Here is a 17,915-nt window from a genome sequence, read left to right on the forward strand (position 1 = left end):
TGCTCTGTCCCTGGCCTGTCTGCTCTGTCTCTGGCCTCTCTGCCCTGTCCCTGGCCTCTCTGCTCTGTCCCTGGCCTCTTTTCCCTGTCCCTGGTCTCTCTGCCCTGTCTCTGGCCTCTCTGCTCTGTCCCTAGCCTGTCTGCTCTGTCCCTGGCCTCTCTGCCCTGTCCCTGGCCTCTCTGTCCTGTCCCTGGCCACTCTGCCCTGTCCTTAGCCTGTCTTCTCTGTCCCTAGCCTCTCTGCTCTGTCCTTGGCCTATTTCTTCTGTCCCTAGCCTGTCTGCTCTGTCCCTGGCCTCTCTGCCCTGTCCCTGGCCTCTCTGCCCTGTTCCTAGCCTGTCTGCTCTGTCCCTGGCCTGTCTGCTCTGTCCCTAGCCTGTCTGCTCTGTCCCTGGCCTGTCTGCTCTGTCCCTGGCCTGTCTGCTCTGTTCCTGGCCTCTCTGCCCTGTCCCTAGCCTGTCTGCTCTGTCCCTAGCCTGTCTTCTCTGTCCCTAGCCTGTCTGCTCTGTCCCTGGCCTGTATGCTCTGTCCTTAGCCTGTCTGCTCTGTCCCTGGCCTCTCTGCCCTGTCCCTGGCCTGTCTGCTCTGTCCCTAGCCTGTCTGCTCTGTCCCCTGGCCTGTCTGCTCTGTCCCTAGCCTGTCTGCTCTGTCCCTGGCCTCTCTGCCCTGTCCCTAGCCTGTCTGCTCTGTCCCTAGCCTGTCTTCTCTGTCCCTAGCCTGTCTGCTCTGTCCCTGGCCTGTATGCTCTGTCCTTAGCCTGTCTGCTCTTTCCCTGGCCTCTCTGCCCTGTCCCTAGCCTGTCTGCTCTGTCCCTGGCCTCTCTGCCCTGTCCCAGGCCTCTCTGCTCTGTCCCTAGCCTCTCTGTCCTGTCCCTGGCCTCTCTGCCCTGTCCCTGGCCTCTCTGCCCTGTCCCTGGCCTCTCTGCCCTGTCCCTGGCCTCTCTGCTCTGTCCCTAGCCTGTCTGCTCTGTCCCTGGCCTCTCTGCCCTGGCCCTGGCCTGTCTGCTCTGTCCCTGGCCTCTCTGCCCTGTCCCTGGCCTCTCTGCCCTGTCGCTGGCCTCTCTGCCCTGTCCCTGGCCTCTCCTCTCTGTCCCTAGCCTGTCTGCTCTGTCCCTGGCCTCTCTGCCCTGTTCCAGGCCTCTCTGCCCTGTCCCTGGCCTGTCTGCTCTGTCCCTGGCCTCTCTGCCCTCTCCCTAGCCTCTCTGCCCTGTCCCTAGCCTCTCTGCCCTGTCCCTGGCCTCTCTGCCCTGTCCCTAGCCTCTCTGCCCTGTCCCTGGCCTCTCTGCCCTGTCTCTGGCCTCTCTGCCCTCTCCCTGGCCTCTCTGCTCTGTCCCTGGCCTCTTTTCCCTGTCCCTGGCCTCTCTGCCCTGTCCCAGGCCTCTCTGCTCTGTCCCTAGCCTCTCTGCCCTGTCTCTGGCCTCTCTGCCCTGTCCCTGGCCTCTCTGCTCTGTCCCTGGCCTCTTTTCCCTGTCCCTGGGCGCTCTGCCCTGTCTCTGGCGCCTCTGCTCTGTCCCTAGCCTGTCTGCTCTGTCCCTGGCCTCTCTGCCCTGTCCCTGGCCTCTCTGTCCTGTCCCTGGCCACTCTGCCCTGTCCTTAGCCTGTCTTCTCTGTCCCTAGCCTCTCTGCTCTGTCCTTGGCCTATTTCTTCTGTCCCTAGCCTGTCTGCTCTGTCCCTGGCCTCTCTTCCCTGTCCCTGGCCTCTCTGCCCTGTTCCTAGCCTGTCTGCTCTGTCCCTGGCCTGTCTGCTCTGTCCCTAGCCTGTCTGCTCTGTCCCTGGCCTGTCTGCTCTGTCCCTGGCCTGTCTGCTCTGTTCCTGGCCTCTCTGCCCTGTCCCTAGCCTGTCTGCTCTGTCTCTAGCCTGTCTGCTCTGTCCCTGGCCTGTCTGCTCTGTCCCTAGCCTGTCTGCTCTGTCCCTGGCCTCTCTGCCCTGTCCCTAGCCTGTCTGCTCTGTCCCTAGCCTGTCTGCTCTGTCCCTAGCCTGTCTGCTCTGTCCCCAGCGTGTCTGCTCTGTCCCTGGCCTATCTGTCCTGTTCCTAGCCTGTCTGCTCTGTCCCAGGTCTATTTCTTCTGACCCTGGCCAGTGGGAGAGGAATGGGGCTATGAGAACACCTTCCTCTCACCTATATTACATGGCTGAAGTGAATCTGGGAGAAATCCTGCATTGCGCCCTCCCATGATGTAATACCCATCCTATTATAGAGCCATACAGAAACAGACTCAAACACACATCTTTCAGACATGTCCTCTGGCTCCAGTGACCTTATTTTAGATTTATTTTGAATTAAAAACATTTTGATATTTAGGTTGAGATCACACAGTTTACATTTAGGAGAAGTGTAGCTAACTCTAAAACACTCAATCCTGTTTGTGTGGGAATTACAGTATTTGAGGCACGTTAAACTTGTGAAAACATTTAATGAGGCATATAAGGGAAGATATCACAAAGAGCCACAAAGTCTCCCTTCCTCAAAAACACTGCATGGCACGGGCCCGGCGCTCGGTAGGGGAGGGGTGGGTGCTTGTGTGTGCTGTGTACGTAATCACTGTCGCCTTTCTCTCAGGCAACCCGCTGGGCCGGTTATGTCTCATTTCTCTCTCTCTCTCTCTCTCTCTCTCTCTCTCTCTCTCTCTCTCTCTCTCTCCTCTCTCTCTCTCTCTCTCTCTCTCTCTCTCTCTCTCTCTCTCTCTCTCTCTCTCTCTCTCTCTTCTCTCTCTCTTCTCTCTCTCTCTCTCTCTCTCTCTCTCTCTCTTTTTTTCATTAATCTCGCTCTCTTTCTGTGTTCTCTCTTTCTCCCTCCCTCCCTCCCTCCCTCCCTCTCTTAGGACTGTCTAAGGAACTTCTCTGTTCCCTTGTAAATTATTTTACAAGACAAAGACCCAAGACATGATTCCATGCTGCTCTATAAATTGTTGTTAGTCTTTCTCGCTTTCTGTCATTCTTGAATGTATGTGTTAATAAGAAAGAGACAGAGAAAGAGAGAGAGAGAATGTGAGGCCCGAAGACAGAGATAAATAAAAATGTGTGTGTGTCGGAGACAGAGAGGAAGAGAGAGAGAGAGATTGTCAGCATCCCTAATAAAGCCTACTACAGGAAGACAAGTGTTCATCATCCAAATGTGATTGTCATGGTGATGAGCAGAGCTGGGTACCAAACACAATTAGCTATGGAGAAAGGCATCTTTGAACACCTGTGTATGTACTATATATATTTCTCTCCTGGTTGACCCTCTCTGCCAGAATAGGTTGCTCCACTCTGTAGGCAAGCTGCTTGTTAACCTCGTGCCAGGAGACTGGACTGGAATTTGGCAAATAAGGGTGAGATTGTCACCAAGCGGAATGTAAAGAGATCGAGTTGGACAGCGGAGCACTGGAAAAGTGGGTCATTCTTATTGGGGGGGGGGGGGGGGGGGATTAGGCCTAGGGCATAAGAGTGTCACTTGCAAAAAGCTATTACTATCCCCTTACCCGTCACAATTACTGAGATGTTTTCCCTTCCATATGTAAACATGGCTTGAGGCTATACTTGTGTTCATCTGTCACAAGGAGATGTAGCCAAGCACTGGGGTCTAAATCCTCTTTTAGCATTTTATATAACTTAGTGTAGGGTTGCATAACAAGGTGATGACGTTTCACATAGTCATCTAGAGGTCATTTAAGATGCAATGGCTTGGTCTTTATATAAAGGAATGTTACATTATTACATCCTGCTCTACGTCCTCTTTGTCTTCCCACTGTTCAGTAGGAGGTGGATCTAGGACACCATTCCACATCTACCTTCCATGTTGAAGATGACAGGAGAGAAGGAAAGGAAACTATTGAAGTCCCTCTGGAGAGTAAATTATTGTGATCTTGTATAGATTCAGATGTATTATGTTGCTATGATATTAAAATGATAAAATAATAATAAGATACACTCTATATTGCACATGAAATCAAACTCCTGTTCTTCAATGGTGAATGTTTTTTAATCTTTCCTCGCTTGGCAGATACAGTGTGTGTGTGTGTGTGTGTGTGTGTGTGTGTGTGTGTGTGTGTGTGTGTGTGTGTGTGTGTGTCTCTCAGTGGACCATGGCAGTCTGTCGTTCTGTTGCGTGTGTGTGTGTGTGTGTGTGTGTGTGTGTGTGTGTGTGTGTGTCTCTCAGTGGACCATGGCAGTCTGTCGTTCTGTTGCGACCACGACAGGTTCTCATGAATTTGAACCAGCCAGCCAACCTTTTAAGGTAGTGCTGTTTTAATAATATCCAACCCAAATACCCACTGCAATAATGCTGGATTCCAATGGTCACCTTCACATATCTGACAAATGTCATCATTGTGGTTTCTATACAGGGGCTGTGCTGTATTCATTCCTATTCTGTGATATTCTTCAATTTGACAGGTGAGTGGGATTTCCATAGTGACAGTCAAGCAGAGACGAGAGAGACAGAGAGAGACAGAGAGAGACAGAGAGAGAGAGACAGACAGACAGACAGACAGACAGACAGACAGACAGACAGACAGACAGACAGACAGACAGACAGACAGACAGACAGACAGACAGACAGACAGACAGACAGACAGACAGACAGACAGACAGACAGACAGACAGACAGACAGACAGAGAGAGAGAGAGAGAGACAGAGAGAGAGACAGACAGAGAGACAGACAGAGAGAAAGAGAGTGAGAGAAAGAGAGAAAGAGAGAGAGAGAGAGACAGAGAGACAGAGACAGAGAGAGAGAGACAGAGAGAGAGACAGACAGAGAGAGAGAGAGAGAGACAGACAGAGAGAGAGAGAGAGAGAGAGAGAGAGACAGACAGAGAGAGAGAGAGAGAGAGACATTCATTTACAGGGTTGGTGCTGGAGGCTGTCACTTATCAGAGAGAATGGTTGATATCTGCAGCCAAACACAATGATATAATATTGGTATCATTTAGCAGCTGTGTGACACTGAGCTTGGCACGCAAGGCTATTATGATAATGTAGCAAATGTTTATACATTACCATGTATAAACCCACTCACTTTTGGCAAGAAGCTTTAAGATCTGCAGGTTAATATATGTACATGCCTCCATCGATTATGATCCATAAAGCCTCACCATCTCCAAATGTCCATTCCATCCCAGGAGTAGAATAACCCTCACATCTCCACAGCCCCACGGTCTACTCTTTATATGGCTACCAAGGACATGGCCTTACTTCGTCATCAGTCTCACTGTCATAGTACTCATCCACTCTCTCTGAGAAAAACAAACTGTTTTTGTGTATTTTTCAGGAGAAGGGTTGGGTGTGCAAGCGTTTACACATGAGGGTTAAGATAAATGCATTCAGATTGCAGCCTAGTTGCATGTCTGGTTGGGGGCTGTTCCTTTAATTGCCTCCCTCCCCACCTCCCCAAGCTCAGCTCAGCTCTCTCTCTCTCTCTCTCTCTCTCTCAATTCAATTCAATTCAATTCAATTCAAGGGCTTTATTGGCATGGGAAACATGTGTTAACATTGCCAAAGCAAGTGAGGTAGACAACATACAAAGTGAATATATAAAGTGAAAAACAACAGAAATTAACAGTAAACATTACACATACAGAAGTTTCAAAACAGTAAAGACATTACAAATGTCATAATATCTCTCTCTCTGTTTTAATTACCCTGAGAGATTCCGCACTGCCCTAACAATTGTTTCACTCACTTTTTTTCAAATGAAGAAGGACCTGTTGGGAGAAAAACGAGAGAGGGTGAGGGAGACAAGGCGTCACATGACACGCTTGACTTTAACACATCCCTGTCCAATGACATCTCCTCACCAACCCTGCGCGCACAGGGAGCCCATCCGGCGCGCTCCCTCTCCCTCTCTCCCCTCTCGGTAATCAATCTATCCTCTCCCCACAACACACAAACCGAAGCAGGGAGGAAGCTGTATACGAAATGGAGAGAGAGAGAAAGAGCTCCATCGGGAGCTGGTGAAGAATATTTATGTATTCTATACATTTTCTGTCTCTCTCCCACCATTCTCTTCGGGTCTAGGTCGATATTCCCGTCAGGGGATCGTTTTGAGTTGAAGGCACTCAAAACCAAGATGTATCGACCTTTCCTGGATATAAGAACGTGAGTGGAGCGCGAGAAGAAACCGGGAGTGAACCGGTTTGCCCCTTGCCTACTCGTTCTCTTCCCGCGTTCCAACCAAGACATTACAGCGCGCTAAGGAGCCACTTGGACCAACCTTATAAACTTGACCAATTATACCAAGTAGCCATTCAATTTGCATAGTGGGCGACATTGTCACTTTACAGTCCAGATAGGCTACTCTGGTGTTTACGGTAATAACTCTCAATAAAGAAATCAGAAGATTCAAATTGTTAATGATATCAGAGGAATTCCGTCCTCATAATCTCATCGCTACGACCGGAGAATCTCCTGCATGGTGGTTTAGGCCTACATCACCGGTAACGAGACTAGACAACCTATGGTGATTTTGAGTGACTTAGACATACATGGATATGCGAAATTCAGTTCTGCGGCTTAAGGACAGGCGGCATATGGTCTGTTAGCGCGGCGGATTTAGTGCCAAAACAACACCGCCTCTCCAGAGCGCGTCCTCCCTGGGAGAGATTGGACAGAGCAAACAAAGCCTGGGGAATGCGGTCTCTGTTTCCCTGGATCTCCATCTCACCTGCGGTGACTCTACGCGGAACACACAAAGTAAGTATTTGATTTGAGTAAGAAACGGATTCGTATGAGGTAGGCTATTATGGATAGAGACACTCAGTTCCTTTGTGGTGTTGACACACTCCATGTCTTTCCATGTCCGTCATTATTTTCCACAGGGGTATGTAGCCCAATTGTGTTCTTATTGTCTTTTGTGAACTGTTTTTAAAAAATTGCATGATTGATCGTTATATAGCCTATCAATACATTGATCTGGGATTAGAAACTGCTATTTTACTCCCTTCCCAGTTGAACGTTGACCGGGTGGACCGCCGGTGACGCGAGAGGTCATGTTGAGACAAATCCTGCTGAATTCCACCAACGCACTAGACTTCGACCTAGGGATGGCCCTCCAGACGCACGAGACCGTTAACGCATCTCACGGATCGGTGAACATGGCGGCGCTGCCCACGGGCAGCAGGGGCGGGATGCGGGAGGACGGGGAGCTGAACAAACCGGACCTGGCCACCTACATGATAATATGTCTGTTGCTGTTTCTGCTCGTGCTGCTCATCGTTTTCTTCATCAACTGTCAGCTGAGGAACTCTTTCTTCGCCTCCATGCCCTACGATCGGTCTCTCAGAGAGGCCCGGACCTCCTACAAGTAGAACCCGATACCAACTCAGCTGGTAACGTCTGTAGGATTAGGTAACGTGTATAATGAATGTGTTCATGGAGGCGTGTGTTATATTGACTATGCATAGTCCAGACGCTGTGAGTGTCCGTTACGTGGGCTAGTTGAGAACAAGCTCTATATAATGGTGTATGTTTTTTGCTTGTTTTTGAACAGAAAACATTTTATATTACAACACTGTAATACGCTCTTATGTATATCTATTGTGTAATTCTGAGTTTAACGTTGTATTATTTGTATTGTGTAAAACTATGATTAAATATATTATATTTGTCCATCTAGTTCAATATGGCTATATGAAAATCGTAGGGTGATGATGATGATGATGATAATGGGATGACACGGATTGATAGATGAATATCCAAGACAAGAGGTTTCATGAATGGAATCCCTGTTTATTACGCACTTTTAATTAAGCCGACACTCACAATTGACTAGTGTAATTTCTCGCAGAACAAATGGTTTACGCTGATATTAATCGCCCAAGCCAAATTGACTATCTATCCTTTTAGCCTCGCTGTCTACTCCGACCCCACTCAAATATGTTCTTCCAAAATACCTTTGATGGAGAATGAGATACATATCTCCATATCCACGAGATGCCAAGACAGTTTTGTCACCACAGAGGAGTAGTGTGCGTGTGTGTGATTGTGATTACCTTGAACGAATTCCTCAGCAAGCCTAGACATTATCATGGATTTGAGCACATGGGTGGGATTATTATTTTATGGAAATTGCTGTGAGTTTTGAAGTGAAAATAATAGTCGACTCCGCATCAATTGGAGGCCTGCCCTTCCTGGATTTGGGTCGATGGAGTTGGCACATTCTGAATGAAAGATAAAGACATATTGTGGAAAGATAAACCACAGCTAATGCTGCCTATATTCTAACGTAGCACCATACTCAGTGGTGTAAAGTACTTAAGTAAAAATACTTTAAAGTACTACTTAAGTGGTGTTTTGTGGTATCTGTACTTTTACTATTCATATTTTTGACAACTTTTACTTCACTACATTCCTAAAGTATGAATGCTGAGCAGGACAAAAAATGGTAAAATTCAAGCACTTATCAAGAGAACATCCCTCGTCATCTCTACTACCTCTGATCTGGCAGACTCACTAAACAGAGAACATCCCTCGTCATCTCTACTACCTCTGATCTGGCAGACTCACTAAACAGAGAACATCCCTCGTCATCTCTACTACCTCTGATCTGGCAGACTCACTAAACACAAATGCTTTGTTTCTGAATGATGTCTGAGGGTTGGAGTGTGCCCATGGCTATCCGCAAATTAAAAAAAACACGAATAATTGTGTCAACTGGTTTGCTTAATATAAGGAATTTGAAATTATTTATACTTTTGATGCTAAAGTACATTTTTGCAATGACATTTACTTTTGATACTTGAGTATTTTTTTTAAGTAAATACTTTAAAACTTTAACTCAAGTAGTATTTTACTTGGTGACTTTCACTTTTACTTGAGTCATTTTCTATTAAGGTATCTTTACTTTTACTCAAGTATGACAATTGGGTACTTTTTCCACCACTTCCCATACTTCTAGTCGAGTTTACTGCTGAGTCATTGAGACTTGCTGTGCTCAGAATCATGATCATTTGATGTGTTTTAGACAGGGGTGAAACTTTCTTGACACTTGAATGACCTGAAGATAACTCAGGCCAACCGTTGACAGAAAACGAGCCTGCTGTTCGTGTTTTAACCACTAGGTGGTAGACTAAAACGGTCATTAGCCTTACCTTGAACTCCAAGGAAATTTGAAATAATTAATGAAATCGTTAATCAAATTTAAGCTAATGAAGAAACATATTATTTCCATATCACAGTGAACTGCAGAGGTGGATTCGTTCTATTGTTGTGTCTGTTTGTGTTCTTAAGACATAGGCTGAGTAAAATACCGTTCTCAACTCCATTTGTCAAAATATCGACTATGCACCACAACCCAAACACATTCCAACGGGATTTTGTCATAGTGAATCATAGTGGAGCTGAGCTGGAACGACTAAAATATGACACCAAAAAAATTGTTGGGGGATTCGGAAATTATAGGCCACTTTACTCATAGCTACATTTCAATCAATTTAAATGAAGTCTTCAACTTTTCTATTTATATTAATTCAGCATGATTTGATTAATTTGTTTTGCATCTTTCCACTTCACGTGTGATTTTTTTTGACATTCATCAAATTTACAAGAATGACTTGAGGGCCCTTCTACCTTTCCATCTTCTGCAGTGGTTCCCAAACTTTTTATAGTCCCGTACCCCTTCAAACATTCAACCTCCAGCTGCGTACCCCCTCTAGCACCAGGGTCAGCCACTCTGAAATGTTATTTTTTTTGCCATAATTGTAATCCTGCCACACACACACAATACATTTATTAAACATAAGAATGAGTGTGAGTTTTTGTCACAACCCTGCTCATTGGAAGTGACAAAGAGCTCTTAAAGGACCAGGGCACAAATAATAATATATTAAATAATAAATATTTAACTCTTTATTTATCAATCTTACATATTAAACCTTTTTTGCTCATCAAAAATTGTGAATAACTCACCACAGGTTAATGAGAAGGGTGTGCTTGAAATGATGCACATAACTCTGCAATGTTGGATTGTACTGGAGAGAGTCTCAGTCTTAAATAATTTCCCCCACACAGTCTGTGCATGCATTTAGTTTTCATGCTAGAGAGGGCCGAGAATCCCCTCTCACATAGGTACGTGGTTGCAAAGGGCATCAGTGTCTTAACAGCGTGATTTGCCAAGGCAGGATACTCTGAGCGCAGCCCAATCCAGAAATCTGTCAGTGGCTTCTGATTAAATTCAATTTTCACAGAACCGCTTGTTGCAATTTCAATGAGGCTCTCTTGTTTAGATATCGGTAAGTAGACTGGAGGCAGGGCATGAAAGGGATAGCGAATCCGGCTGTTTGTTTTGTCCATTTCGAGAAAGTACCTGTGTAATTGCACACCCAGCTCACTCAGGTGCTTCGCTATATCACATTTGACATTATCCATAAGCTTGAGTTCATTTGCACACAGAAAAATCATACAATGATGGAAAGACCTTTGTGTTGACCTTGTTAATGCAGACAGAAAGAGTTCCAACTTCTTAATCATAGCCTCAATTCTGTCCCGCACATTGAATATAGTTGCGGAGAGTCCCTGTAATCCTAAATTCAGATCATTCAGGCTAGGAAAAACTTCACCCAGATAGGCAAGTCGTGTGAGAAACTCGGCATCATGCAAGCGGACAGAAAATTATGGTCTCTCAATTTAAAAAAAACATGGCAGTACTTTGCCCCTTGATAACCAGCACACCGTATGTGGTAAAAGCGTTACATGCTTGCTGCCCATATCATTGCATAATGCAGAAAATACACGAGAGTTCAGGGGCCTTGCTTTAACAAAGTTAACCATTTTCACTGTAGTGTCCAAAACGTCTTTCAAGCTGTCAGGCATTCCCTTGGCAGCAAGAGCCTCTTGGTGGATGCTGCAGTGTACCCAAGTGGCGTCGGGAGCAACTGCTTGCACTCTGTCATGGCTTTTGCGACATCAGTGCAGATACCAACACATCTTGACCATGTCCATTTGATGTCACAAAGCTGTTAGTACTTTAGAAATATCTTCTCATGTTGTCCTGATTTCCAGTGGTTTGCAGAAGAGGATGTCTTCCTTAATTGACCCCCCATAAACGTAATGGACATAAACCAGGAGCTGTGCCAGGCCCGCCACATCTGTTGACTCATCCAGCTAGCCATATGCGGAAATCCCAGGGGGGACGGGGGACATGTGACCCCCCCCCCCCCCATCCTGGGAAAAATATGATTTGTCCCCCCCAATATATCACTGTAAACATAACTATGTAATTTCAATAATATTAATAATACGCAATGAAAGCAATTGTGCTGAATATAGACACTTAATAGCGCGTTTTTAGGTTTCAAAAGATTGCGACCCCCCGCCCTTTGCCTCACAATGGTTTGATCCACTGCCAGTTCTTTATCTGGCAAGGTAACAGAGGGTTCGTATCTACTGTCTGAAAGGCACTCAATGCACATAACTGACGTGAGGTTATTCCAGTCAATCGCGCCATAGCAATGTTTTTTTTTATGTTGGCAAGGTTTACACACACACTAGCTGAATTTGCAGAGCTAGCGGGCAAACATTAGCTTGCAAGCTAGCTAGTACCTATTCCATTTATGTGGCGTCGTCAAAGATGGAATCTTTGCTATCGTCAGTTTATTCCAAGATCAGCATGCAGCTGTAATGCTTCAAAGTCCCTGTGATCAGGTTAGAGATAAACTGAACTCCCAACTGAACAGAACTACACTCTCTTCTACCATTGTCTTAAATATCTTTAATGGTCTCGTTGCAAAAACTAAATTGTCGCTAGGGGATTTTGAAGCACGTGTACTGATCTTGGAGTGAACTGACGATAGCAAAGATTATAGCAAACACCACAGAAATGGAATTGGTGCTCGCTAGCTCTGCAAATTCAGCTATTGTTGGAAGCCAGCCAATATGAAACATACTATATTAAAATGACAAAAGGTTGCAGCATATGTTGTGTAAATGGTGAACTCACACAGCTGTCAACTCTTGTCACTGCAATCCATTTCACATTTGCTAGCTGCCTTTTAGATCGAAGCCCATATAGAATGATAGAAGATAAGATGATAGAAGCCCATCTCCTACTGTAAATAACCTACACACTGTGTGTGTGTGTATGTGCAGCTAGCCAGCCTGCCAGGTAGAAAAAAGTAAAAAGACAGACAAGAGTATTTTTCAGTACACCAAAATGCAAAACAAGAACCCTAGTAGCCTAATATCTCAAAGACTAGTTGATAAAATGTTCATTAGAAAGAAGTGAAATGCTAATGGAAACATTTCACAATGATGTCATTAGGCAGATCAGGCAACAGAGGGCACACAGACAGCAGAGCTGGGGACAGATGGGCAGGGACAGACTGACAGAGACTGATAGGCAGGGACAGACTGACAGAGACTGATAGGCAGGGACAGACTGACAGAGACTGATAGGAAGGGACAGACTGACAGAGACTAATAGGCAGGGACAGACTGACAGAGACTGATAGGCAGAGACTGATAGCAGGGACAGACTGACAGAGACTGATGGGCAGGGACAGACTGGCAGAGACTGATAGGCAGGGACAGACTGACAGAGACTGATAGGCAGGGACAGACTGACAGAGACTGATAGGCAGGGACAGACTGACAGAGACTGATAGGCAGGGACAGACTGGCAGAGACAGGGAGTCTCAGGTAAGTTTGTTGGGTCTTTGTTTGGCAACATTATGAAAGGTTCTCTCTTTTTTAGACTTGTAAAATAGGGACATAATTGGAAAATGCCATGGATTCCCCCACTCTCAACTTAAACTAGTGACTGAACTAAGATTGGTTTAAGGCAATTGTATTGCTGTTGTGATTAATTGTGTAGTTTTGGGTACTGGTAGTTAGGAGTACAGCAAACAACTTATTTATTTTCTAGGAGACAAACTGTGAGTCAGTGAGGGAGGTGAAAGGGAAAGAGCCAAGGAGAGACTTCAGAGGACAGTGTCACAGCCACGACAGGACCAGTATAGGGGACAGTGTCACAGCCACGACAGGACCAGTATAGGGGACAGTGTCACAGCCACGGCAGGACCAGTATAGGGGACAGTGTCACAGCCACGGCAGGACCAGTATAGGGGACAGTGTCACAGCCACGGCAGGACCAGGTGTCAACCTTGTTGCCAGCAGCACCGGTATAGGGGACAGTGGCACAGCCACGGCAGGACCAGGTGTCAACCTTGTTGCCAGCAGCACCAGTATAGGGGACAGTGGCACAGCCACGGCAGGACCAGGTGTCAACCTTGTTGCCATTACACCAGGGACCCCTAGGGGTCCACCTACCCTGTTTGAGACCCCCTGCTGTATAGTATGATATATGTTATTTTGTTTAGTAGTTTTTAGTACATGACAGTACACTTACTAATTATTTATTTAATTTAAAATTGCATACTTTGTGTGACATACTTGTCCATAGCTGTTGTTTGAAGAGTTGAGACACTGACTGAACAATAACCAAGTATTTCTGAAGGATATTTTGTTTGATTTGTTTGGGTTTTTCATTGAAGTAGTTATTTCACTTTTAGAACTGTACCTATTCTGAGCATTTTGTTCTTGTAAAGATGTTGTAATAGACTCAAACCAGTGGCACATATTTAATGATTATATAAATGAATCAGAAAAAGTTCAATAAAAACATACTACAACTTAGGCTATGTGTTACAGCACTACTTTTGGTGTCCCCCTCAGGAATTGCTATTGAGAAAATGTAATGTAATTGTCCCCTCCAAAGTTGATATCAGATTTTCGCCCTTGCAGCTAGCCCCTTCTTATTAATGGTATCTGTTGCTTTTATACATGTCTTACTACTCGAAAATCGTCTTTATTCTCGCTTAAAAAACTCATGTGGCTTATTTTCAAATGGTCATGTTTCTAAATGTCTAAATGTCAAGAGTGAAGGTTTCCTGCCAGAGAGTAACGGTTCATGTGATTGGATGTTAATTATTTGACGAGGCTACCTGTATTTGACATTGTGTTGTTATTTTGCTGAACACTAGATGGTTTCATTTTATTTAATGGCAGTGAAATGAGGTTACTCAGACGAGAGAGAAAAAACTCACCCAAATATATACCCCCGTTAGAAAATATAAATGTACTGTTTGAATTTTTATTTTAAATAAATAAATAAGTGAATCACATTTTTATTTTGTCGTACCCCAGTTTGGGAATACCTAACCTACTGTATCTGTCAGGTGTAGTTCTAGTGCGCATGGCTCCTCTCCCAGCCGTTCTAATTTGTCAGCACAGGAAGAAGACTAATGTGGATGTGTTTGAACGTTGTCACTCGGGAAAGTTAACTTGTTGCAGTAATGGACACGAATATGGGGAAACCACACGACTACCGTGTTGTATAGAAACAACTTGTGGTAGTAGGAAGAACCGTCTTTGTTCACCGAGTTGTAAGGTATCTAACGTTAGCCACTACATAGACAGGGAGGCACTCAACATTTGCAAGGATTACGGGCAACCCTCTTTCTTTGGGACGACAACTGTGCAACATTAACTAACAAAAATAAATGGTATAGTTGTCTTTGGTGCAACAACAAAGAGTCGTCAAGAGTGGCTCCTATACGTTTTCCTTCCGCTGTTTGGGGGTACTTTAAATTTCCCTCCTTTTTCCATCACAGGCGGGGGTTCGGGTTATTGGCTAGCAGCTAGCTAGCCACTCGCTAATAGTAACTAGTCCAAAAGCAGTAACTTTGGGCGAGTACAGACAGGCAGCAGGGTCTACTCAGACCTTTTTTTCGTCGGAAAGGACAACTTTTCATAACTTGGTAGCGAGGCGTCAGTTTGTTTTTGTGTAAAAATACGGTTATCACCGGGTGTGTTCGTGAGTTTATTTTTGTTCTCCCTTTGAGGAAATTGTCTAAATCACAATGGATCCTAATGCGGGGAATTCTGCCTCTGCTGCTGCTCCCAAAAGCAAGAAGGACAAAAAAGAAAAGAGAAATTATGAAGATGGAGACGGGAAAAAGAAATTTGTACGTATTCATATTTCACTGATTGTGAGTTAGCTAGCTTATGCACTCCTGTTCAACGTTACTTATGAGCTGTGATGACAACATGCTGAACAAGTGTGGACTCATCAACAGTTACTTATTGGTATAACAAGTGGCTTGTCATATCACTTGTAACTCTGTCTAGCAGACCTGCTTGTGATTATTTAATTTGCAACCAGTTTAACATTATTCAGCGTGTTTTCCGAAAACTCTGAAATCTGCAAGGCTAATGTCAAACCTTGGTTTGTGAACACACGAGGAAGTAGTTAGTTTACCACCTGCTGAAAGTCTGAAGTGTTGCAATGAGGGACATTGTAACAAACTGCATGACTCGCGGTTTGGAAACTGAAACCCGGTAGTAGCTAGTTCTATTGTTTGATTTGGAGATCATTCGGTTAGGGTTTAACAGGTTACTGTCTCCGGATTGAACCAGGGTTATAGTTAAGTACATTACAGATATGGAATATATATGTTCTTTTACTCGTCGGCAAGCAACTTCATTGTCTCCCTTGCAGTCTACTATTCGGAAATGTAATTAACACGTCAATGACAAACCATTTTGAATGGGAAGTGGATTTAAATCATCAACATAAAGAATATGCTACTTTGTATCGTAGAGTTAAACAGACGTGGTACATCGCGCTGACTGTAGTAACCTGGTGGAGGTGACGTAGTAACATCATAGCCAGTGAGTACCCATGGCAAGAATGGGTGTAATTCAATGTGATGAAGATGTCAGCTAAATGTCCATGATAAGCGGTCTGTGTCATTTTCGGTTGATCATCTCAGCTCTAACACAGAGGTCATTAGATCGACCATACCTGGACACGCCTCTAGCAGAAATAACCCTTCCCAGCATGCACCACTGCCCCCACCTGATGCTCATCCCACCAGACAGAGGCCACTGATTGGCTGATGGTGAACACACCCAGTTAGTTTTAGGACACTGTAATAAAACTCTTGACCTCTACCTGTTGAGTTGTTCAGATTTGGGGGGGTTGCAGGGGGATGGATATTATTAGTAGACATTCCACAGTGGATAAAAAAGAGCAGTGTTAGAGATGACATGGCTATGAGGCTGAGTCAGATATATGCATACAGCTGCAGAGTATGTAGCCTAAAGCGAGTGCGCTCTGTCTCCTAACTGGATAAGTGACTTGTGTAAAAAGTCTGCTATGCCAGAGCAAACAGGCAGAGCAAGGCATTCGCTCACTGCAGGAATCTCTTCCTCTACATACTTGTACCGTTTCCTCTCTTTGACTGTACATTTTTAGTTTTCTGTAGTTTCGTCATATTTGCGTGCTTTCTGTTGTCTTCGGTCTCTACTTTAGCTCATGTGGTTGAGTTCGATGAGCATCTGGAGGATGGAGCTTTGTTAGGCATGGATCAGGAGATCATTGATCCATTGCTCTATGCTACTGACGTAGCCCACTAGGTGATGATCGCTATGGTAGGCCCATGTGTTGAGTCCTTGGATTGGGTGGGTGTAATGTGCTCTTTGTCCCAGTGTCAGTTAGGCTGGACACAGCTTGTCAACTCACTGAGGAGAAAGTGACAGAGGTGATAAAACATGCTGGCTGAAGAGCTGTGTCAAGAACCGTGTCAGTGTATATCTCTGTGTGTTGGTGTGCATTCTGCATTATACTTGTGTGTGTGTGTGTGTGTGAGGATGGCGAAGACCAGAGAACACGCCATTCTGTGCTACTTAGCTAACTTTAGTAAATCCCTCTGTCTTCCCTTTTAGGGAGTTAAACAAGTTCCTGTTTGTGTGCGTGTACCCCACTGCCTTGGTTTACTGAGTGTTCCACACTAACTGCACTGATGTTGGTTCCACCTGTCTTTGATGGTGAATGCTTACTCTGTTGCAGTCAGTTGGGTTTGGTGAATGAACACCCATTACATGTGCTTTGTTCTGTCCATCTCACCTCTCCATTTTATCACCGATAAACACTTGCTTTTGACACGTTCTTTGACCTCATGCCACGTTCCTTCCTCGCCAAGGGCAAAGAGATGTTTAATCTACATGTTGGATTATTGTGTGTGTGTGGTCTGCAGGTGTTTGAACTTTGATGTTAAACTGTATCTGGTGTGTGTCGCTGGGCTGTTCAGTGACAACATGGGCTCACCTTTTTAAACTCTTCAGTTGTATTGAAAGAATGGGAGTCATTTCTGCTCTTCTTTGTCAAACATCCTTTTTCTTGGACAGAATCCTGGGCGTTTTCTCCTTTACACTTTTCTCTTCATTTAGGAAAGAAATCAGGCTACAGTACAAATCCAGCTATTACCTCATTTGACTATTTCAATGTTTCTTTACTACGTTTCATGATTTTAGAAGGCCAGTTTGAGTTAGTAACTGCGTGTACATATCTGCTTGTCATTCGCTAAACAAAGACACAAACCTTCTGACTCTTTGGTCTATATTGTTGCAGGAAGTTGTGCAAAAATGAAAAGCAGGAAATTGCTTTTTTCTTCCCCAGTAACCTTTCTGTCACTACACCCCTCCTCCTCCTCTCCATCTATTGTGGCAGGTCCCAGAGGCACCAGTGTGGGTAGTAAATACGTTTACACAACTCAACTCACTGTTGATATTTTGGACCATACTCTTAAACTGAGAAGGCGCACTGGGCTGCCTCATGTCTGAGAAGGCGTACTGGGCTGCCTCATGTCTGAGAAGGCGTACTGGGCTGCCTCATGTCTGAGAAGGCGTACTGGGCTGCCTCATGTCTGAGAAGGCGTACTGGGCTGCCTCATGTCTGAGAAGGCGTACTGGGCTGCTTCGTGTCTGAGAAGGCGTACTGGGCACACACACTTCTAGTATAAGGGGTTGGCATTCCTCAGCTAACCCCTGGTCATCCCGACACCTTGTTAAACTGCCATGATGTTTCTCTGTCGGTGAGTCTGACCAATGTCTCCGGTGAGAACCTGACCTCTGATCCTCATGGTCGTGGCAGGCCTACT

General features: G+C 45.1%; 2 protein-coding genes across 2 annotated transcripts in view; both read left to right on the forward strand.

The window, feature by feature from the left end:
- Window positions 1-5,790: 5,790 nt before the first annotated feature.
- Window positions 5,791-7,593, forward strand: smim32 (small integral membrane protein 32). The gene is made up of 2 exons (XM_031789981.1): window positions 5,791-6,672; window positions 6,928-7,593. The coding sequence occupies exon 2, from the start codon at window positions 6,969-6,971 to the stop codon at window positions 7,284-7,286; it is 318 nt and encodes a 105-aa protein (XP_031645841.1). The 5' UTR covers window positions 5,791-6,672; window positions 6,928-6,968; the 3' UTR covers window positions 7,287-7,593.
- A 6,587-nt stretch (window positions 7,594-14,180) lies between these two features.
- The window catches only part of diaph1 (diaphanous related formin 1), a 190,498-nt gene continuing 186,763 nt past the window's right edge, over window positions 14,181-17,915 (forward strand). The window contains 1 exon segment of the mRNA XM_031789982.1: window positions 14,181-14,939. Within this exon segment, the coding sequence (XP_031645842.1) occupies window positions 14,835-14,939 (105 nt within the window). The 5' untranslated portion in view covers window positions 14,181-14,834.

Source organism: Oncorhynchus kisutch, linkage group LG15 (genome assembly GCF_002021735.2).
Source record: "Oncorhynchus kisutch isolate 150728-3 linkage group LG15, Okis_V2, whole genome shotgun sequence".
Taxonomy (NCBI): Eukaryota; Metazoa; Chordata; class Actinopteri; order Salmoniformes; family Salmonidae; genus Oncorhynchus; species Oncorhynchus kisutch.